At 35.6% G+C, this 25,784-nt stretch overlaps 1 protein-coding gene across 6 annotated transcripts in view; it reads right to left on the reverse strand.

The window, feature by feature from the left end:
* The window catches only part of LOC136857073 (mpv17-like protein), a 248,902-nt gene that overhangs the window by 48,670 nt on the left and 174,448 nt on the right, over nt 1-25,784 (reverse strand). For 5 of the 6 annotated variants that reach the window (XM_067135448.2, XM_067135452.2, XM_067135449.2 and 2 more), the window contains 2 exons: nt 20,521-20,591; nt 9,511-11,149 (listed from right to left, as the gene is read on the reverse strand). In XM_067135448.2, coding sequence (XP_066991549.2) covers nt 11,012-11,149; nt 20,521-20,591 — 209 coding nt within the window. In that variant the 3' untranslated portion in view covers nt 9,511-11,011. Of the gene's footprint in view, nt 1-9,510; nt 11,150-20,520; nt 20,592-25,784 lie in introns of those variants that run through there. The other variant, XM_067135453.2, reaches the window with a different exon arrangement.

Raw genomic sequence — 25,784 nt, forward strand, 5'->3', positions numbered from 1 at the left:
TGCAACTGGTAGTGCGATGTTACCTCAGTAAGGACAATGTTCCATTAGTGAATGAAGTACTCCAGATCCTTATTGCAGAGATAGAAAATAAATTTGGTAATGTTGAGAGTGTTGTTATATTAGTAATGGCAACCATCCTTGGCCCCAGGTTCAAAATCCTAGCATTTTCGAGTTCCTCTAAATCTCAGGAAATGGCAACAATTTTGACAAACCACTGTGTTCAAAATCAACAGTGCACAGTCTGCTAGAGTGGAAGAAGTAAATAATCCTGCATCCAGCAAAAGTATGAGACTTCCAAATGTGCTATGGGATACTTTCAATTCTCGCGTTGCAGAGAAGAATAAGAGACACAACGCAAGGGCTGATACTATAATTGAAATTCAGTGATAATAATTGGGGAGCAGGTGTATCGGCCTTAAACAAATATTTGATGGTCTTGCCAACCACACACAACACTGGACCTGGACTTATATATCTCCATTGATAACAATAGAAGAGTGGACAATTTTACCGCATAGTTTTATTATTATACTAAGACTTTTACTCTCTTTCATCAGACCAATTTTATTGTACAATACCTACCTGCCTCATTAGACTACAACGCCTCTATGCGTTATATTATGCCATCATATTTTACTCATTATTCATCTAGCTCTTAATTTAAAAACAGTCAATCATTTGTACTTTACAATGCATGTATCATGTATACAATTTTATGTTATGTACCCTGCCCACTTTGTGATTTCTAGCTGATGATGACGCCATTAAGCGTCGAAACCGGTACTAGTAATAATAAATAACATGTTGTGAACACCTTGTACAACACACTTTGTATTGAATAGGTTGAACCTTCTTTAATTCTAATTGTGAATCTCAGTTCAATACGGGAAAATGAAGTTCTTAACTTATAAAGAGAAACAGTGTGTTATTTAATACTGATCTACGAATGTAACCAAGCATGGTAACACATGTTCTGTGTTAGAACTGAGAAGTTATTCACTTTGAAGATCTAAAGTTTGAATTCTGCTACTGACAGCAATTATTCTGATTTTATTTTGAATTATTGGACCTAAAGAACTTCAGTTACAGACTACCTCCGATCCCATAATATAGATGTTACTGAAGAGTTACTATATACACAAGTATGTAGAAATGGTGATCAAAGATGTTTTTATAAATCATCTACATTAATAAACCTTATATGGGCATTTTTACCAGTACAGTATTTAATATTTGTTAAGTACTAGTAATGAATCATTCTCTTGCTATTCAAATACTATTACACATTTGATTTGAATTTAGCTCTTTTATGTTCATATCTTATTAATTTTAGGCATATTGAATAATCTGTTGCCATGAGCAAGGAAATCCATTATATTAGCTGTAAAAAAAATTTCTTTTTCTTTTTTTTGACAAATTTTATTTGTTTATGGCGTTGACCTCTATAGATCTTTTGCCACTACTTGCACCATATGATATGAACCTGCGTGTAATTGTAATTGCGGAAGTGTAAAGTGTTTAATGTGAGGAAAGGAACGTTAAGGACGACACAAACACCCAGGCCAGGGATATTAATCATTTACAATTAAAAAACCCTGACCCGGCCGGGTATCGAACCCGGGGCCACCGGGTGACAGGCGGACGCGTTGCCCTCTACACCGCGGGGCCAGACTGTAAAAGGATTTAGAATAATCTCTAGACATGTTTATGGTAATGATAATTTTAATAAAGTGAAACAAGACATATAAGCTCTTATTTTATCACAAGTTACAAAACCAGACCTGCTGGTAGTTTGGAGAAACAAGACAACATTTGTGATATTACATTTGTTCCATTTTTATTAGGTCATGTCAGGGCTGATTGGGAAGTTTTAAGACTGCTTCTACTTTTCTCTTTAGGTATTAGATGTGCAACGCTGTATTGGGCTTTGGGATGATCATAAATCAGGTGTTAAATTGCTGATTTCAGTATTTGGTTAGAGTGAGTAGAAGCACCTGGTATGTTTTATTGTGGTGGATAAGGAAGACATCTCTATGTAAACATGGGGATTTAATTTTGTGTTAGGTAGAGGGAGAATCAAACACTTCAAATGTTACAGTATGCATACAGTGGAGAAACAGTTAGTAGTGCTGCAATATTTCAGTGATGGAGGCATTTCAAAGATGGTCACATGAGTGATCGATAAAGTGCATTCTACGAGGTCATCCATTGTGGTTATGGGTGTCAACTTTACCCAAACTACAGAGATTTTGGACAGTGACTGAAGGTAAATATTACATTAACTTTCAACTTTAACGTCTCCTTTGAATGCACACAACACATTATGAGGGAGATATTTGCACATGCATGTTGTCTGCTCCTCTTGGGAACATAAGAATTTCACAAGAGCAGATGCAATGAATTTAGGTGTGCTTGAACACTGAAGTATCTGAGAAGATTATGAATTTCTTAACTTTGATTGTGAAGCGATGAATCATGAATTCATCATTATGAGCCATGATCATATCAACAGCCAACTGTGTGGAAATGCTTGAATTCACCAGCACCCAAAAATGCCATTTGTCTCTCTTTGTAGTAAAGTTGTGCTTCTGTTATTCTTTGATAAAGACAGAATGATCCTACAGCACTGTGTGGGGAGAGCACAAACGGTGCCATTTATGCAGGCTGGGAAAACCTGTCTCTATGGGATCACAAGGAAGAAAAAACAGTAATTATTGCTGGCCACATGTTGCTGCTGTAACATTGGCAGGATTGTCTAAAATTGGTGGGCCAACACTGGAATACCCAGATGTAGCACCAAGTGATTTCTGAACATTTTCAACACTTAAAAACAACTCTTCAGGTGATGAGATGTAAAAAGAAACCTTGATATCAAAGAACAGTCTTTTTCATGTGCATGTGTCAGTGGTGCCAACCTGTCAGTCACTTATTATGGTACAAACAAAAATGAAATTGAATAAAAATACTGTTTGCAACAATTTATTTTCCTTACTTGCCCAACCAGGGCTTAATGTCACGTTCATATGCCCCTCAGATTTTAATATTCCTGTTTTCATTGTTTTGGGCATTCATATTTCACAGCATCACCATGTTGTTTTGTTTTTGTTTTTAGTGCTCATTATATTCATTATATTCTTCACTTGATTTCAGATTAACTATTCATAGTAAACAACTCATGTGTATGCGCAGTATGATTGAGTTACTGCAACTGGAAGTATGGTAACTGGAAGAGGGTGTTTACTAAAATAAACCGAATAAATCTGTCATTGTTGAGCGGTAAGTACTCAGCTTTGATTCAACCCAACAGGAAGGTAAATTGCAAAGCCATAACATTAATGAAAGTGCTGAGAATCATATGACTATTTAAATTGTTACATAACATTAAACTGAACAGAGAAATGTAATACAACCTTTTCATATTTTTTAGTGAATAAATTCTACACAGATTGAATAGGGGTGATGATATTTTTATAATAATATGCTAATTATGGTATTTTTTTGCTTTCCATAATAAACAGTATTATGGTACATGGTACAATTTGCTAAATTATGGTATGCATCACTGGCATGTGTTTGCATTCAATGTGAAGGACTATACGTTGAAAAAGAAAGAAATGTAGGGCCTGTAAAGTAAACAGATTCTGAATATAAAAACAGTTTTAAAACTTTTCAGTCAGCCTACATAAGTTAAACAATGGGGTCATGCAATGCAAATGTGCGATTAGAAAGTATTTAGGAGACTATTCAACTTGCTTTTTATGATAGTTTACCAGACCCTTTATCATTATCAATACAGAATCAGAGAGTACATCAGATGTCCTTTCCAAACTTTCAAATATGTTATGGAGTCAGGCACTAATCTTTGGGTGTCCTGAATAGAATTATGGCTAACTAACAAACAGCTTAGTGATTGTTAACATTGATGCTTTCACAGCCTGTACTAGTAGACATGATACGGGCTTATGCCGTGTCAAGAAAAGAAGGTGAAACTCTTTACATTTCACAGAGAACTTTGCTCTGCATCTTCAGAAGAAAATCTTGACTGTTCACGAGGAAGTCTTCTACAATATGATTCAATTCAGTATATAAGAAAGTTTAGATGCACTTGATTTTGAGGAATATCTTACCATCATTCCATCATCATTATCATTAGTTGTTCTGCTCACTGCTGAGCATCGTGACCTCATTAACTTCATCATTTCTATGTTGCAACTGTAAGGAGATGTCTCCATCCAGAATGGTCTTCAGCTTTTCCTAATATAATCTGAAGAGGTACACCAGTGATCTTCTTTGCTTAATCTGTTAGTGAATCATGATTCTATCCAGGACATAATAGAAGATAATAAATGTACTTTATGTGAACAACTTTTTTATTTTATTTTAATTTACAATTTGCTTTATATTGCACTGACACAGATAGGTCTTTTGTCAAAGTGGGGATAGGAAAGGACTAGGAGTGGGAAAGAAGCGACCATGGCCTTAATTAAGGTACAGCCCCAGCAAAGTTGACAGCTATGCAACTCAAACCACGCAACCACTTGTTCGGTTGAACAAGTGTTGAAATATTTGAAAGAGAAGTTTACCTTAAAAAGACTAGGATGTACGATTTACATTAAGACAAGGAGTTGTGAAATAAATCTCAAAACACAAAATATTAGTTAATTCATCATGATAAGATGTGATTTTCCTGCTGTTTTACTAATAAGAGTTTGAGTCAAGAGCTGATAAACATTGAGATCCATGACAAAGTGTGATTTATAGGCTGTAGACTTGTGATATCTACCATTTACTTTCCTCTTAGATTTTAAACCTTTCTTATTCATATTTATATTAAAATCATGCTTGGCGATTTCAATGCTAAAATAGGCCGTGAGAAAAAGTTTCGTAATGTTGTAGGTAAGTGGCCAGCTCATCATCTAACTAACAGGAATGATCAGAGATTGATCGATCTTTGTATTGATCATGGGCTACTTTTGGAAACCACACGATTCAAACGACGACCACATAAACTGATGACTTGGAAGTGCCCTAATGTTAAATTAGGGGAGTTCCAAATTGATCATGTAGCTATGGATAAGAACTATCATAAGGAAATTTACAATGTGAGGGTCCTCCGTGGAGTGGACTTAGATTCAGATCATTATTTGTCCAAAATTAAAATAAAATTAACTCCAAAAAAGAAATGCATTCTCTCCAAATGTAATAGGAAGAAAACATATGACCCTAGCTATCTCATTAATAATAAATTATATTATGAACAATCTAAAACCTATCTAAGTGATGATTTGGGAACGGTAATTAACAAGCTAAAAACCATTGTTGAGGAAAACGCTCCCGTTAAAAAGAGGAAAAAACATGCTTGGTGGAATGAGGAGTGCGATGCAGCGATTCAACACCAACACAAGGCATGGTTGATTGATCAACAACAGAAAACAGAACAGTCACGCGAAGAACTTGTTACTGCTAGACGACATACGGCTAAAATCATCCGAAGGGTTAAGAGAAATTATCACACGGAGATGTTACACTCTTTGACGAAGCATTTACTCACCATAAGACAAGAGATTACTATAAAACATTTCGGCAATACCAAACTAATTATACTCCCCCAACACTCCTAATAGAGATACTAATGGAAAACAGGCACATACTAATCAAGATAATGCAGAAATTTTAGCTAGATACTTTGAGAACTTACTTAACAGTGAGGAACCTTCAGAATATCTGCAATATCTGCACACATCCAAAAAATAGGATACCTTTAGAAAAGGTTACACCGCCCGTTTATAATGAAGTACGAGCAGCAATTGATTCCCTTAAAAATTATAAAGCACCGGGAGAGAACCAAATCGTCGCAGAGGTATGGAAGAATGCTAATGACCAAACCGTTCAGAATCTACATAAACATCTTATAGATATTTGGAATACTGCTACAATGCCTAAAGAGTGGAATATGGCAATAATTCAACCATTGCATAAAAAAGGCAATAGATCTGATCCAAATAATTATCGGGGAGTATCATTATTGGATATTACATATAAGAGTTTATCTAAGATTATCTATAACAGAATACAGGGACATCTTGACTGTGAACTAGGGGAATATCAAGGTGGATTTCGTCCAGGAAGAACCTGCCCTGACCAAACCATCAGTTTAAAATGGATTATGAAACATCATAGATCTAGAAACAAAAATTTAGTTATTACGTTTGTTGATTTTCAAAAGGCGTATGATAGTATACATCGTGAATCACTGTTGAATGTCCTTCAGGAATTTGGTCTTCATTCCAAACTTATTAGCCTGATTGGTATGACTCTTAAGAATACTCAATCTAAAGTTAGATTCAGAAATGAGTTATCTAAATCATTTGCAATTACAACAGGCCTTCGCCAGGGAGATGGACTTTCGCCATTATTGTTCAATTGTGTATTGGAAAAGGTCATGCGAGAGTGGACTAAGGTATGTCCTCCAAAAGTCAAAATTGGAAAAAATATCAAACTAAATTGCTTGGCATTCGCGGATGATCTTGCGATACTGGCAAATGGTTTCAAAGAGGCTAAAGTTCAATTGGAAGAACTTGCAAATGTAGCGAAAAAAGTTGGATTGCAAATTTCGTATGATAAAACAAAAATATTGCCTACTTTCAGAACTTTAAATTCAGAGCTATTATTAAATAATAATAAACAAATTGAAATTTTAAGTACATTTAAATATTTGGGTGAAAATCTCACTTGGAATTGCAATGAAAAACCATCAATAGAGAGCAGAATATATACACTGAAGCAGGCACAACAGATAACTTGGCCTACATACAAAAATAAATGTCTTTCGATTAATGCTAAATTTAGGCATTATAACTCTGTTATTAAACCAGAAGCAACTTATGCTTGTGAAATATTATTTAAACTCAATACTAGATCAACAACAGAACGCTTACAACGAGTTGATCGAAGGATACTCAGGACGATCATAAACAAGAAACATCAGGTGGATGGACAGTGGAGATTGTTGCCGAATGAGGTTGTCTATCAGGAAAGTGAGTCCATCACAGACACGATGAGAAAAAGAAGAATTGCCTTTTTTTGTCATATATTTTGACTAAGTGATAACAGAGTTTTAAAACAATTATTTAATTACTTTTGGAATAATAAATCAAAAAACAATTGGTTTAAAGAAGTCCAGAGTGATTTGGAGGAGTTGAATATTACCATGTAAACCATAGAAAACAGAGGCGAGAAAAGTATTTTGAAGAATAAATGCATCAGGCTTCCTCTGACCACTGTACAGAGGAAACAGTACGTTATAACGGATGTGGAGAGGGCAGCCAGGTCAACCAGACTCAAGACTTTTTGGGAGAAGAAAAGGAAGACAAATTTGTTGTAGTCTGATTTAAGTGCTCCAATGTGGGCGTAGACTCTGTAAATAAATAAAAAAAAATAAAAAAATGTATTTGAAGTTCATCCGAACAATAAACCAAAGGACCAGGAAAGACAAGATTAGAAATGAAATAAACAGGCAGAAGTCTGGCATCAAAATACATGCTACCGAGCTTTTAGGAAGGCACAGGCTACAATGTTTTGGACATGTTATGAGAATGGACAGAACAAGAACAACAAGGAATTACTTTGACGGGGAAGTGAAACGGGGGAGGCCAAGGAATCGATGGGTAGGCACAGTGAAATTGGAGGTTAGCAAGAGGAATTTGAAATGGGAGGACATAGAAGAACAGAAACTATTTACTTTGACAGGAAGAAGTGGCGAGCAATTGTACACCACATCCGGAAAACTGGAGCCGGAAAATGATGATGATAAACCATATTACATTATACAATTAGAATGCTGATCCATCTGTCCTCATTTACTGGTGTCAAATATTAAAATTTCACATTATAACTAGTAGTTACAATCATAGACAAACCATCTTGACATGCTGGCTAGGAACATAAACTACACATGCACAGGGAAAAAAGTAGTATTTAAGAACACCACACTGAGTGTGGTCCAAGAGCAAGAGTTGAATGAAAGTTGTTAGATGGTGAATATCTTTCTTGGCAGATGCTCAGTTGGTTTCATAGTATGCTATAGGCAACTAACTGGTTTGTAGAAAACATCTGAGTGATACCATACAATGTATGGGAAGCTTGAGGAAGGATGGAGGATGACTAGTTTGGTATTGCCATAGAAGTTGTCCACAAAATAGCTATACTGAATGGGGACCTCTAAGTACTCCTAAAGTTGACAGACTCCTCCAGTTCAATTGTTAGGTTACATGTTTGAATTAAAACTATATTCTGAATGTGGAAAATACTGCTACACACAATTGTAGCTGTAAAATAAATTGTTACCTACACCAAATTTTCCTTGCATTGCTTGATACATACAGATATATGAGAAAATGTTCACTGAACTCTGAATCCAGTTGTTTGAAATATGGAAATACCTGTAAGAGTTTTAATTACGGGGCATGTTTTTTAAGTAAGTACCGTTTTGATATTCCGTCGATGGAGCGCTGCGGTCGGCATTCCGTGCATGCGCGCTGTGTACCTGCATCTATTGGCAAGGCGGAGACGCCATTACGGCAATAGTCGCCCTTGTGTACGTTTGTTGGCAAGCGTTTGAAATGGCCTCGCCGATCGAGAGTCCCGCCGACTGTGAAGTCTAGTCTGCTATTCGTTTTCTGAGTGCAAAAGGTTTGAAAGCTATCGATATTCATCGTGAGATCTGTGCAGTTTACGGACCAAACATTATGAGCGATGGAATGGTTAGGAAATGGGTTAAAGCATTTAAAGGTGGCCCAAAGATATGCATGATGAAGAACAGAGTGGGCGACCTTCAATCATTAGTGAAGATTTGGTGCAGGCACCTCACGATGAATATCGATAGCTTTCAAAACATTTGCACTCAGAAAATGAATAACAGACCGGACTTTACAGTCGGCGGGACTCTCGATCGGCGAGGCCATTTCAAATGCTTGCTAACAAATGTACACAAGGGCGACTATTGCCGTAATGGCATCTCAGCCTTGCCAATAGATGTAGATACACAGTGCGCATGCTTGGAATGCCGACCACAGCGCTGCATCGGCGGAATATCAAAACGGTACTTACTTAAAAAACATGCCTTATAGAATAATTAAAATTCAATGGATTCTGTTTTATCATCTTTAAAGGAAATGTATGCATGTTCTGTATTACAATAGGAATAAATATCTTGAACGTAGAATTGCTACTGATTATGAACATGCTAAATTCATTATGCTATTGATTAAAATGAAATATAAGAGTGTAAATACAAGAAAGAAGAGAGGAGATAAGAGATTGAACTTCATTCACACATAAATTCCAGTGGTTGTGCAATATGCTTAAAAAATTTTAATTTTAGTTAATAGATCCCTTCTAACTGAGAATGCATGCCTTTTCTTTTTGTCCCAAGAATATTTTGATGTGTAAATTGTGTCTTTTCTTTTTGTTAAATAAGTGCTAAACATTGATTTTTATATCTCCATCACATCACTGCAGTAATTTATTTTATTAACATCTTTTTACAAACAAATGAATATAAACCTTTAAGTATTGAAAATTAATACCTACCAATATTTTACAGTCATACATTTTTTCATTTCAATTTTAATCAAATACATATCACATAAATGTGCCTCGCACAATCTACTGCTAGCACATATTAAGATATCCTCTTGCCAAAGAAATTCATTATCGATTTATAACTGTCTGTTAAATCATGCTCAAGGAATAAGAAGACTGAGATGTCTATTAACTCTCATACAAGCCTAATGACTTAAATAGTAACCTCATGAAAGATCAGTCAATGCAATCCAAACCAGACAGAAAGTTTGTACATGGGTGATATTGCATTTACATTGTCAAATTTAATCATGGGCATTAAAAAAGAGTGTGCTATAAATCTTCTTCCTCTTCATTCTTAAGGCAGGAAGATTTGTGATAAAGATTCCAAGAATTATTTGGTCATGATATGTTAGGAGAATTTTAAATCCTAATGCCTGCTATTAATTTTTCTTGTTCAAAAGACACTAGTCTAAGTGTTTGATCATTGATTTATTAAAAGTGAAAATGAGATAATGCCAGCAGAATTCTTGTTTGTGGTTAAGTCATTGACTTTTGAGTTTCCTTAAGATGAAGAATACTTTAGATTCAAAATGGTCCATTAAAAATTGTGTTGCACTTCACATAAAAGATGGAAATCAGGCCCTCATTTTGAGTTCAAGTTTTGATAGGCAGTGGAAGGAATATCCAGATGAAAATAAGAATTCATGTACTGATGAATATATAAGCTGTATTTGTGGGTCCAAATGCAACCTCAGTGTTTTGATGGTGTGGGCTAACTTGCTGCTGAAGATCTACATAAAATATGCTTCTATGCAAAGAGAGAATCTGGATTTGTGTTCTACATCCCTCATTCTCATTAATTTCATATTCACATGGCGCTTCACAAATGGAGAATATTGTCTGAGCAGTTTCTGCAGTACAACTTTTGTTCAGTTGAGGCACAACTCCTCCTGAGAATTTTTTTTCTTTTTTTTTTTCTAACAGTCTAAACAATTTCTATTGTTACTTATAGGGAAAGGATTTTGAAAAGAAAATAATTGTTATAATTCATAATTTTATAAGCTTAAATAAATATGTATGGCCATTATCTTCTAGGAACATAATGTTACATTATCTGTATTCATTTCTTCTTTTTTTTATCAAAGTATATATTTAGCTGGTTTCATCTTAATAATTATCAAAGCTCATAAAATTACAAAATGTCTTGATTTGTCATCATTATAAATTACTTTAAATTATGCAACTAAAAAGATATTAAGGATGAATTTCGGAGAGTATGAACAAGAATATTCTCTTCACCCATGTGAAAGTTTATTAAAGCCATCCTATTAGATCAGTTAAGCACCATTCATAATCGATGGACATAGTGATGACAGTTCCCTCGCTGCTGGGTGTCACGGAAGGACCTCATGAAAAGGCACTATTACTAGTAGTCCTGGCGCTTGAACCAGCAGAGGATGTTGACCCAAACAAGAGCACATGATCCCACATACACCACTCGTGCTGCTGGGGGAACCACCATGAAGTTCAGTGCTTGTGCTGGGAGCCAGAACATACAGCTGGTCTGGAAGAAAAGTATACCAATTGCAACAGAAGACCTATATTTATTTTTAAAATGCTACATTCAGAGCAAGACTTTAGGTATTAGTGAGATGAGCTAGGATTACAACCAAATGAATCAGTTTTCAAGTAGTACTCAGTTGTATGGATATAATTCTTAAGTGTGTGGATCAAGTATTTTCAAACCAATGAGTAGATATCAAAAGCTGCTGGCAGTTGATGGTAAACCCAGAAAATCATGCATGCATACATACATACGTACATACATACATACATACATACATACATACATACATACATACATACATACTGACCCCTTCAAATTTGGCCTACAAGAAACATTTATTGTGTGTGGAAATAAGAGACTATCATTCCTTTATTTAGGGTGATATATTTCAAGTCCAGTCTTACACAGTTGTGTTCGCATGCATAGAATCGGTTTTTACAGGCCGGGGGAGCAGTATTGATTTTTCAATCGACCAGTCAACTGTGTCATGTGGCCTACTTGGGAAATTTCAAGGCCAGGTTAATTAGCAGCGCATGTGGAATATTCTGGAGAATGTGATATCTAGAATTATAGTAACCTATCAGGTACAAGTATGACGTCCAATTACGAGACAACATTGTGACACACCCACCTGGTAAATGCTTAAATACCCGTGTTTTACGAACAAACGCTCTCTTATTCTTCAATTCTATGGTATTCTAACACTCTTATATTCTGATTCTACGATACTTTGACATTATGTCATTCTGGTAGTCGTCGAGTAAAGCAGATTTTCAAGAGCTAAGTTACGTACTGTTCTTCAATAAATTCAACGTGGTTGTGTGTGAAAACATAGACTAAAATTTTGTATTAGTTTCAGCTTTCACCTTATGAAGAGAGAAGAGGATAGCAACGTGTTCGATAATCTTCGCCAGGATGTTTCAACTACCATCCGAAGGAGAAATCTACAAGATTACTGATCTGGACTTGGCTGTCGACATGGAGAATTAAGATGTAGGCATTATCTAACATGGGGAGATAGTGACTGAAGCAGATTACCATCAACATGTGAGCGAGCAGATCCAGAACATTGACGGAGATCCAATTCCATCAGAAATTTAAGTACCATTTTATAATATTTTTCCTGTTTGTCTTTGTAGAAATAATACTTACTTGTTCATTAGTGGTAGTATTTCTATTAGATTTGTAAATTTTGATGATATTTCCATTCTTCTTTCACATGGGTAATGGTAGTGTTGTTACATTGAGAGTTATTGGATTCTATTAGAATAGTTAGACTGTGTGTGTCTTCTATTATAATTCTGAATGTCCCAACCAACAGCTTAGTGTACTGTTTAAAAATCATTGACCTCACCGATAACAGATGATTGTTTTTGAAAGGATATTTTCAAATGTGTGGGGCAGATTTATGGCATATTTAATATGTTGAATTTCAGTGTAAATTTTACCTCACTTATTTTATTGGATATATGCAAGTTAGTATCATCAGATTCATTGTTAAACTCAGATTTCTGTGGAAATTATATCCAGCATTATTATTATTATTATTATTATTATTATTATTATTATTATTATTATTATTATTATTATTATTATTATTATTATTATTATTATTATTATTATAAAAATTATAGCTCGGGTTAAACTAAAAAATAAGGGTCATGAGTTTAAATGTTACTTGTTCTTATTGTGAAATTAAGTGGAATATGCGTCTGGAATACGGCAAAATCCCAAGGGATTAATTATTGGATTTATTTGGGAAGTATATGTTTGGTGAACCATGACTTGTGCAAATGTTGGAGCACGTGTTAAATTATGTGTGTAGGATTTAAAGTAATAATAATATTATCATGACTCATGAACCGCAGGTTCGATGGTGTTAATGTTTGACCTGTATTATGTGCGTGTTTGAAGTCGACAGTTCTTCTGAATATTGAACCGATGATATTCTTAATGATCAACGTTGTGAGAACTTGGATATTTCTGAATAAGTGATCGCCCATATTTTATCACATTTCTGTGAGGGTCGTGAGTTGATATTTTACCAATACCGTCATCATTAAAATTCCATGAGTAGGGAATAATAACCAGAATTTAATAGTAAAATTCTAGAATCCACTTGTAATATATGTAAATAATATTTGTGTATCATTTGTGTGAGTGTTGAGTGAGTGTTGTAGTTAATTACATTTGTTTCTGTGATTTATTGAAATGTGGTTCTGACCTGGCCACGTGTTCACCATGTTGGGCCCAGGTAATCGTCAGCATTGTTTGTCTGTCTGTCTATATCGGTCCCTCAGTCCTGAGGATCGTGATCTCTGGAGATATTTCTTTGTATCCGTTTCCATCCTCCATGGTCTTCTGCTATACGAGTAGATTGTATGAACGATGTCTTTGTTGCATGTTTTATGCCATCTGTCCATCGTATAGGTGCTCACCCACGCTCCCTCTTTCCAGGCACGTTCCCCAAGATTATGTGCTTTTCAAGGCTTCCTTCTCCACGACGCATAATATGACCAAAGAATGGGAGACTCCTCTGTTGACATTTTGCTGATAACCTGGTACTGATGTTCAGCTCCTTGAGGATGGATTCGTTGGTTCGAAATGCTGTCCAAGGAATGCGAAGCATTTTTCTCCAGCACCACATCTCGAATGAGTTTGATCTTATTCAAATCTGAAGCTCGTAAAGTCCACGTTTCAGCACCATAGAGGAAGATAGAGAATACCAGTGTCTGTACTAGTCTCATCTTTAGCTTTACAGAAATGGAGCGATCCTTCCAAATATGAGATAACTGAGACATGATATTCTTGGCCACGGCAATCCTTCTCCTGATCTCTGTTTCACAGCTGTTGTTACTAGTTATAATGGCATCCAGGTACAATATTTCTGAAACCATTTCCATTTTGCTGAAGGCACTGAGTGCGTTCAGCTTGCCAGGCCTATCAACTACCATAATTTTTGTCTTTTGCATGTTGATCTGCAAACCCAAACTGATGCTCTCAGTTCTGATATGGTCTAAAAGCTCTGTCATTCTGCCACATCCATGGCAATCAATACAGTGTCATCTGCATATCAGAGATTCAATATCTTTCTCCCACCAATAGGAAATCCACCAGTCCATCCAGCCAATGCAGTTCTCATGATGTACTCACCATAAATATTAAAAAGCTGGGGTGACAATATACAGCCTTGGTGAACGCCCCTTTGCATCTTGAAGATTTCAGACATCTTGCCATTTATCCTGACAACTGCTGTATTAGACTCATATACATTCTTTATCAACCAGGTAAGATGTTTTGGAACTCCCATTTCCAATAACATTTGCCAAAGTTTCTCCCATTGAACACTGTCAAAGGCTTTCCTATAGTCTAGAAAGCAAATGATCATAGGAAGCTGGAATTCTCTCCTCTTTTCGATTAGTTGTCGGATGTTCATCAACTGTTCTCTTGTGCCTTTTCTTTTGATGAAACCAGCTTCTTCAGGGGATGGATGGATGGATGGATGGATGGATGGATGGATGGATGGATGGATGGATGGATGGATGGATGGATGGACGGACGGACGGACGGATGGATGGATGGACGGACGGATGCCCTTTATTCCCGGTAGTTCGAGTCCCAGACGTGGACTGCCTGCCTGCCTTTAAATTAGAATGTCTATGGTCTTAAGTTGACTACTCCTGGAGTAATTGCTCAGTCTATTAGCAGAGTTCCATGCCAGTATAAACTGATTCAGTCCACTTGCCAACCTTTTACAAGGACTGTATTGTACGTAATATCTCTACTCAACAAAATTATTTTTCTGATTGGTCAGCATACTGATCTTCGGTTTGTAGGGCTCCTGGTTCAATTCCCAACTGGCCTGGGGATGTTAGCTGAATTTGCTTAATTTCTTTAGTTTGGGTACTGGGTGCTTGTGATCGCTTTAACACACACCCTCATCTACATACAGCATATCACCACAGAAACATACAATAGTGAATATATTCCTCCAAATAGGAGTGGCATCAGAAAGGGCATCGAGCCTTAAAACTAGGCTTAATCCACACAAGGCCGACCCCAGATAACTGGGAAAATGCCAGGAAAGAAAAAGATATGTGGAAGGAGCATGGCTCCATGGCTAAATGGTCAGCATACTGGCCTTTGGTTCAGGGGGGCCCTGGGTTCAATTCCTGGATGAACCGAGGATTTAAACTGCAAACAATTAATTCCTCTGGTTTGAGGGCTGGGAGTTTGTGACCATTTTAATACACATTTCCATCTACATACAACACATCACACCAACACCAAACACCACAGAAACATGCAATAGTGAACACATTCCCCTCCATACAGGATTTGCATCAGGAAGGCCATCCAGCCGTAAAATTAGGCTTATGTTCCCACTGTAGCTGTGCATATATTAGGCGACTGCAGGAAAACTTGCAAATAGAGATAAAGCCCTACGCTATGACTATTACTATCTATACAAGTCAGCCTGCTGATGCACACACTGTATTATACATGGTCCTGTGTTGACAAGGGGACTTGTTTACACTTGTCGGTTTCATCAAGTTGTCTGTTCTGTACAGTTTGGTTAGTGGTGCATCTGTCACTTATGGGTGTGTGTTGTGTACAGCTACTACAGTTACAGTTATTTAATCATAACAGGATATTCATTTAGTGACTAGGCAGATATAACTTTTATGTTTGGTCACATGAATGATAGTGGATACGAGGATGCATGACTTTATCACATAGAGTTTCCAAACCGCAGGTAGCCAAGTCATCAAACCTTTGCTCGTCAAATTACTGAGGCAGGATCCTTAGTATCACAAACTGTGAATCGAGGAAGACTGAGAGTCGCTCATACGCCTTCCCAGGAAGAACACACTTCCACATTGTTGAAGAAGATACAGTATCAGCACAAAACAATTGGCCCGAGCATGTGGTAAATCACCTTGTACTTTATGGAGGATATTTCACGTGCAGTCCGACTTGTTGGCTGAATGGTCAGCGTACTGGTCTTCGGTTCAGAGGGTCTCGGGTTCAATTTCCCACCGGTTGGGGATTGTAACCTTCATTGGTTAATTCGAGTAGCTCGGGGGCTGGAAATAAGTGGGATGACAAGAGGATGAAGCAGAATTGTCTGTTACCTTTCTGCAGTGCAATGTTTATTTGTTTCAAGTTTGCTGCTCACTTGATATTTATTTTATGGTTTGATCAACAAAGTTGCACGTTGAGTGATCAAACCTGTAAAATATGTAATAACGATATGATAGACTTAATAACGTATAATTGGGCCACAAAAAAATATACTACAAGACATCACAGTCCATTGCATCGCTCCATGCGGAGTTGACAAGAAACTGTCATCCAGCATTCTCAGGTTTCATTGGATACTGCAGGGCTCTCACTGGTGTGGCTTGAGTCAAAGAACATTTTGACCTACTCTACTAAAGCTGTTATTAGCATGGCACAAGACAAGAAACATCAAAACTGCACCACGAGGTATGTTTAGAGAAGCATTCAACGAAGATATTTATGTAGTTACAAATATTCTAAAGAAACACAACACTAAAAATCGCATATCGAATTAACAATAGAAATATGGATATCTTATATAATACCAGCTCAATTAACAAGACTAACATTTATAAAAAATCAGGTGTCTACAGATTCCAGTGTCAAAACTGTCAATCCTTGTACATCGGTCAAACAGGGAGGAACTTCAATATCAGATACACGGAACATGTTAATGCTACAAAATATAATAGATACTCAACAGTTGGCCAGCACATTCAAGATTCAAAGCATAGCTTCAGTAACATACAAGATATAGAGGTGCTCATGAATATGGACAAAGGCCATATTCTTGACGTCACAGAAAATTGCTTCATTCACTTGGACCAGTTCTTCAACTCCAATTCGAATCTGAATGAAATCTCAGAAAAAACTAACATTCTATTTGATTTTTGAATTAAAGTATTTAAGTATTTTAATCTTCCGAATAGGAGGTCAATATTTACCGTGATACACAGTACCCTATCATGTTACAAACCCCCACCACATTGTTCACAAGACCCACCTTAAACCTACTAATCCCCTAACAAGATCTTTTTCTTCCCCTCATCTTCCTCCCCTCCAGACCTACCACATTTTATATCTCCTTCTCACAAGACTAATGTCTTTTACCACTGACTGATTTCATATTCATCAGTATTAACATTTTGTTTAATACAAGTGACTCAAATAAGTTCTTAACGCTCTGGTTACGCATAGCACGTGTGAGTGTTTTAAATGACTCTTTACTTTGGAAGCCTGTTGTAGCCTTCTATTGAACGGATGTACAAAGACTACATATTGAAGAACCTTCTTTTATTCTTTGCATAGTGAAAGACTTTATGTTTACTTCAATGTGTCACTGAGCCAGATTTAATTATTAAGCCGTTACTCTTCTGTTATGACACATGGTGTGAATGGTCAGTTACAGATTATGTCTTTGCTTATATATTTGTGATTAATGTTATGGCTGATGATGACGTTATATATGTCGAAACCGGTCCCCAAGTTGATTAAAAGGTATTTGTAACATAAACACGTACCTAGTTAGTATTGAAAAGGTTGAACCTAATAGATATCTTATCGTTAAGTTTTAAGAAGCGTGATAAATTAAGCACAAAGTACTTCAAGACTATTTTATTTTTAAGTTGTTGTTCTTTTAAATGCATGTTATTTCATAAGTGAGCAAACTGGTTTGCATATGTTTTATCAGTTTATGGCTTAAGACTCGCAAGTCTTGGACTTGTAGAAAATATAGTACCTATAATTTTAACACTTTTTATAATATGTATGAATACAATAATGAAAACTTGGAAACAAGGACGCCATGCATCAATATCAATAAATAGACGCCTCGAACCTAGACGCCATATTATATGCTGATGATGTTGCATTGCTGGCTGCGACGGAAGATGACCTACAAAGATCAGTTTTAAATCTAAAAAGTGTTTCCTCAGATTTTAATATGATTATTTCAACAGAAAAGACAAAAATAATGGCCTTCAAGGGAAGAGAACCGATTCCTAGTAAAATATGTTTAGATAATACAACATTGGAAAGAGTAAATGTGTTCAGTTATCTCAGGTACAACTTATCATACCAATCAGAATTAGATATACCAGCAAAAATGAATAGATAAAAAAAACTACAGGAATAATAAACAACAACATGAAACCATCACTTGTTAGAAACATATTCGATTGCGCCTTTATAATACCCCAGCTAAACCAACTCTTTGCTATGAATGTGAGACATGGACATTAAGATCTCAAGACTTGTCTCGAATTACAGGCGTGAGAAATGACATTCAAGCGTCGTACAGCAGGGTATACAAAATGGGACTATAAAAGGAATGAAGAGATGCTAAAAGAACTGAAAGTACAACCAATAAGTTATTACATCTACAGTTATCAGGAAACCTGAAAACATAATATACAAAGGATGGAACCTGGCAGATTGCCGAAAGGGATTCTTCTATACCAACCCAGAGAAAAAAGATTTGTAGGACGTCCAGTGAAGAGATGGAGGGAAAATGCAAGACCGTAATGGGACACATGGTCCAATACTTGGAAGTAAGATGATGATGATATATTTTACATTTTCTCACGCTGATTCTTTTCTTGAAATAACCTTAGGTAAAAATTAGGAAAATATAAGAAAACTTTTATTTCCATTTGAAAAACAAAACCTGGTTAAATTCATTGAAAAATAAACTGAATAGGTTAAATTGTTTACTTAATTTAACTTTTAGTATGAAATTTTCATGAAAAGTGAATAACAAGAATATTTCAAAACATACTTACAGGTCATATCCAGTTTGACTGCAATTTCATTCCATGCCTCTGCTATTTTTAACAAATTTTTGTACTCACTATGACTTGTATTGTACAAAATAACATGCTCCCACATTTTCTCTATTAGTTTTTCTATTATATCCTTCATAATTTTGTAATTCTGTACTGATGTATTGCTTGTCACCTCAGTCAAGACTGTACCATCACAACAGATCACTTTCTGTGTAACAGATATGATGCAAAATTGTGAAATACAACTTTACCACTGTCCTGTAGTGATACTGTATTGCTTACCGCCGCGACAGATCGTTTTCTGTGTGCACAGACCTTGAGCGATATGTTCTGAGCTGTCAGTGGAGAGGTAGGGTGAAATCTCAATAATATACAAATAGGCTTGAATGGACTTTTTATGAGTAGGAATGCTCCAAGAGGACAAATTAGGACAAATATTTGTTTATATGAAGAGGAAGTAGGGATTGGAATAATTTACCGAGAGAGATGTTTGATAAATTTCCAATTGCCACCTGGGTGACAGCCCTAAGTGATGACTCATTGATCAGTTGATTGAACAATAACATGGAGTACCAACATTTTTAACTGCCAGATTGAACTTGCAAACTTGAAATCTTGAGTCGAACACTACCACTGATCCACTAAGGCAGATAGCAAGCTTCTCACTATCAGCCAAATAATTATGTTATATGGAACAGTGAAATTATGCCACCTTGACATAGAACCCTCTGTTCTTTGGGGGTTGTGTACTGATTAAACATGTAGTTCTCCATTTAATGTGTCAACATGTAAAATTAGTTTCCTGTTGCTTGTGTTGAATAAAACTGATACTTTATGAACTAAGTCATTGTTCTGCCATACATACAGCCATAAAAGTCAAACAAAAACCCCACTGCACTACATCCTTGATGAGCCTTGTCCTATCAAGTGACTGCTGCTTAGCCCAAAGATCTACATATTATGAGGTGATGTGTCGTCAGTGCAACGAATCCTCTTGGCCCTTATTCTCGGCTTTCGAGACTGAGGCCACGACCTCACTGTCAGATAGCTCCTCAGCTGTTCTCACATAGATTGAGTGGACCTCAAACCAGCACTCAGATCCAGGTAAAAATCCCTAATGGGGTGGGGGACTCCTGGTCAGAGGCCGACTTGCTAACCCTAGACCACAGAGCTGGCATAAAACTCATATGTAAAGAATGAATAAGTAGATGGGAGAGAAGGAATACTTGACCACAAAAAATGCCAGCTCAACTTATGATGTCATGTCAATGGTTCGATAATTTGTTCTTCAATTCATTTAAAGATCAGTATGATCAGGCTGGCACACTAACACTGTGGACGAGATGAACCTGAAATCTTTGAAGTTGGCTATTACTTGTCAAATTATATAGTATGTTTGCATGGCATGCCTGAAATATAACCAAATACTATTACTTGAATTGAATTCCAAACATAGATTCTGATGAGTGTGATTCGTGTCAATGTGCTTATGAAATAAAATTCAAATTGTTCAAAACATACCTTGAATGTTGGCATCACCTTGCGCTTACATTCCTCTATTATATTTTCCTTGCCTTCCATTAAACTCATGCCTGAAATTAAACAAAACAGTTGTAATATTTCTGTCATTGATCTGCCAGAGAAAACAAGTGGATTAAAAGAAAATAAGCTAAAGTTTAAACCATCATAGTGAATTCCCAGAATCTGTACCTGGGAAGAAAAAATTCTGTTATTATTCATATAAATGATATTTTTGAGCAGAATTTCAGAGAAGTATTCTTTGTATTGTGTTTGCACACTTCTTTTGGAAGTTTGACTAGATTATCTAATGTAGAATTTGGGACATTCATTACATTTCAATATGTATACACTAGGTCAGTAATATCTGTCCCAAAGGTTTGTACTCTTGGTGTAAATATAATAGGTCCCTCGTTACAGAAGAATGCTATTCTCATAAACCTTCATTGTAAGTGCTTTTGGCTAATGTAATCAAGCCAATATTCAGAAGCCCAGCACATCCTGACTTTCTGAAGAAGTGCCTACATGGCAAAACCCAAAACCTGAATTAAAATTTTAAAAGTGTTATATGGGCTAGAATTCCTAAAATGGTATAGTACAGTATTTATGGGGTATCAGACACTGATTCTAGGTGTTAGTGATACAATATTGGCATTTGGTGAGGGAAATGTGGGGCATTTTCATGTGCTGCACCAGCAAGGTATTCAACCTGGAAGAAATATGCCGAAGATTTTCCAAGATCTCAACTGGATGCAGGTTGCTAAAACTGATTTGGATGAAGAAAGCTGCAGAGATCTAGGAGGATAGCCAGAGATGACAAAAATCCAGAATATGGGAGTGAATGCATTAAAGATTTTTATTTATCCAAGTTCAAAAACACTACAATACTACATAACACGAAATATTACACTTCGTGAGTCCAATATTCAGTAGCCTGAATGGCACGATCATTCGCTTTGAACAAGTCCTAGATATCACATAGTTTCATCCAACTTAATGCACACTAACAGGTGTTCAGGATACTGTCTTTCAAACAAATTTATCAAAAACCACCAATCCAATACTTTACAATCTTTAAGTTGAAGATACAGATATTACATAGATGTTAAAATGGGACATGTTTCGCTTAAGCTTTATAAGCATCTTCAGCGGTTGCGCGATAAGGTCAAAAGGCACTTGAAGCATCAGTATAGAAGTGTTGTTATTCTGCTGCTACTGCCAGATCGTCTCAAACAACCAACAAGGCAAGTCACCTCTCTGTCAACACTAGCGTTTTCAACACGTGCCACATTGCGAATTCTCCCACATCTAAGGCTTTATTGAACACCCTACTTGTTGAATCTACATTAGACAGCTCACGACTACAATCTATTACAAAGATTATTCTAGAAGGAGACACAACACTTCTATACTGATGCTTCAAGCACCTTTTGACGTTATCGCGCAACCACTTGGAGTCAACAACTCTACTATAATTCTACGTACCTGATTCTCATTCAACAACGTTTGAAGATTTATTTTTTGATATTATAATTAATCCAAGCTTCATTAATATCAAATAATTTGTACAATCCAATTGTATGTCAGATCATTAGGGCTATGTCTCATTCTACAAATAACCAACTTGTACTTTTTTAGACAAACACCAGTATTCAATCCATGTACATATAATACTATGACAAGTTTATCATTAAATCTTAGTTACATTTAAGCATTGCTTTCTCCACAGACTACATTTTTATGACTGTTTTATCTTGTATTAAAGCATGAATTATACTTTAATGAGGAACCCAGTTCAGGGCCCTGACTTTGCTTTAGATTCTCATTCAACAACGCTCGAAGATTTATTGTTCGATATTATAATTAATCCACGCTTCATTAATATAAAATAATTTGTACAATCCAATTGTATGTCAGATCATTATGTCTATGTTTCGTTATACAAATAACCAACTTGTACTTTTTTAGACAAACACTAGTATTCATTCCATGTACATATAATACTATGACAAGTTTATTATTGAATTAGTTACATTTAAGCATTGCTTTCTCCACAGACTAGATTTTTATGACTGTTTTATCTTGTATTAAAGCATGTATTATACTTTAATGAGGAACCCAGTTCAGGGCCCTGACTTTGCTTTAGATTAAGTGTGGCTGAAGATGCTTACAAAGCTTAAGCGAAACATATCCCATTTTAACATCTATGTAATATTTGTATCTTAAACTTAAAGATTGTAAAGTATTGGATTGGTGGCTTTTAATAAATTTGTTTGAAACTTTTTACATTCTGTACTCCAATACGGCTACCATAATGAGACTCATAACAAGTAATACTGTCTTTCTCCACACTCACACAGTTCATCTTAAATGTAGCCCCACTTCATCAGATTTTCACTGGGTCACTCCAGTTCTCAGTCTGTTGATCATCTTCCAAGTCCCATATTGAAGATATGGGACTTTGTTCTCCACAGCTCAATTTGACGAGCTTTGGCTGAAGATGGAATTGGTGCCGTGGTAAGGAGAAAGCTGTTTCTTGCTTCTTCTTTTTGGCCTCTGCTGCTACCTGTTTTCTTACATCTGGAGGTGTTACTCCCATGAGTGGGAAGATCTTATTGAGAGGAGCGGGTCTTGTGACTATGCAGCCCGGCTCATGAAGAGCCTTATCAACTTGATTAGCATGAGCAGAATTCCTCGAGACTGGTGCAGTGTACTCTGCAGCAGAGAAACACACGGCAGGGCAGAAGTTCAGAGGACACTGGGCTGTGTTCCCCATGTGGTTTTTGTGAGTTTGCAGATGAGATTGTTCCTGATGTTTGGGGTCTATACAGTGCTGTTTGTAGGTTAGGGTACAGTCCAAATTTAACCCCAGGTATTGGGTTTTAATCTGTATCCCGTATCGTTCTTGCCTCCCAATTGTGCAGGTAGAATGCATATACTTGTTGTTTTTTTGTTTTTTTTGTGGATTGGTTTTCAAGTGGCTATTGTCATAGTTATTGCACTTTTTTAAGGAAATTCCTTACCTAGATGTGTGAAATATTTTATGCTTATTCTGTACTTAGCTATTGTGTTACTGAATTTTATTTTCTGTTTCTTATTTAATCATGGAAGTTACCAAACATTTTTATGGGGGAAAATATGGTGAAAATTTAGTGTACTATTAAAAATATAGAACATTTTTCACTTGGCATTAAAACAAAAATGTCAAGGATGGCGGTTCATGGTCACATCATCCAAAGAGATTGTTAAGTCCTATACCAGCAGAGGGAGTCAGATTTTTGAAGGGCAGAAAAGCATTCATCTGACACTTCACATTGTGTGATGTCAGTATGTAGAAGATCTTTGGTGACACATCAGGCGTTCACCCAACAAAATTTATTAAAATTCAGTCATAGATGTCCAAGAGAGATTCAGTTAGCTGTGCCATCTAGCTGGCCTAGAGTAAAACTCAGTGTTGAAATTGGTGAGCAGACAGTCAGGATGGTGTCAAAGTGAAATGTCTGTATATGGTAGCTGTATTATTATTATTATTATTATTATTATTATTATTATTATTATTATTATTATTATTATTATTATTATTATTATTATTATTATTATTATTATTATTATTATTATTATTATTATTATTATTATTATTATTATTATTATTATTATTATTATTATTATTATTATTATTATTATTATTATTATTATTATTATTATTATTATTATTATTATTATTATTATTATTATTATTATTATTATTATTATTATTATTATTATTATTATTATTATTATTATTATTATTATTATTATTATTATTATTATTATTATTATTATTATTATTATTATTATTATTATTATTATTATTATTATTATTATTATTATTATTATTATTATTATTATTATTTATTATTATTATTATTATTATTATTATTATTATAAATGTTAAACTGATGAACTTTGACTGCACTTTTCACAGGAATTATTAATCCTATGAGGTTGAACTTTTATGCAGTTGTCAATACAGGCTTTGTCAATATTGACAAGAGTAGGCCCCATTCTACACGATCCTTGATGAAACTCTATTCAGAAGCTATCACAAGCTGTCTTCTAAATTGTTCATATGGCATGTTACAAAGTGCCCTAGGATTGCATTAAACAGCTGAGTTTTTACAGTTAGAGGGTAATACAAGGAAATCTTCCACTGTGGTGTTATGTGGCAAATTAGACATACAAATGTTACTCATTGATGGAACCATTTAACTTCTTAGCACTGCATACCTGAGTCACTATCACAATATTTACACTTCACAAAATCATTCAGAGCACTATACAACAAAGTGATATCTATAATACAGTTATTACTAGGTATCTATGCTATCGTTATAATTATGTACACTACTTCTACACTGCTATGTATTTTCTTTCTCTCTTATGTCACCTGGCATTTAAATGGATGTTAAATGGGGTCTGGAGTACTTTTTTAGCAAAATAGCACATGAACATTATAAAATGGACTTCCAGCTATCAAAATCATAAAAAATCTAAAAATGGGTATTTTCAAACCAAAATGGCTTACAACTTATCCTTAACAAGCCTTGCAATTTTTAAAATAACTGGATGTATGCTAGATGTTCACAAGATGATACTGACAAGGTTCAAAGTGGTCATCAAACGGTGCTACTTTAGTTACAATGTGGGTGAGGATGAGTTATGATTACACTACTATGCTCAATGTATGTTAAGAAGCAAGCGATAAACATCATCTAGAATGTACCAAGACAAAGTCACACAGACAGTGGTCAAGAATCACCCTCTTTCATTGCCAGGACTAGAGCTTTCAATAGGATTTAATACCAGTTCAAACGACTCGGCTGAAGTGTGAAGTGTATATCCGCTTCTGATTGGCCATTTGGTTGTTTTGGGGTACTTCAGGACTTGGCTTGAAAGAAGACACTTAATTGTTGACAATCTGAAACATCCTCTAGAGAAGACAGTTTCAAATTTTCCTTTGGATACAGAGCAATATTTGATGAGAGACTAGAGACTTAAAGATGTTGTGCATGCCAATTTGAACAGTATTATTCCTGATCTGTGTCCACAATACATCTAACATATTTAGTTAGTATTTTTAGACACTCCGATTTTCACACCAGGCAAATCCTTAATTAAAGCCACAGTCACTTCATTCCCAGTGCTAGCCTTTTCCTGACCCATCGTCACCATAAGACCTATGTGTGTCAGTGCGATGTAAAACAAATAGTTATAAAAATATTTTTAGA

Source organism: Anabrus simplex, chromosome 1, assembly GCF_040414725.1.
Source record: "Anabrus simplex isolate iqAnaSimp1 chromosome 1, ASM4041472v1, whole genome shotgun sequence".
NCBI classification, from domain to species: Eukaryota; Metazoa; Arthropoda; class Insecta; order Orthoptera; family Tettigoniidae; genus Anabrus; species Anabrus simplex.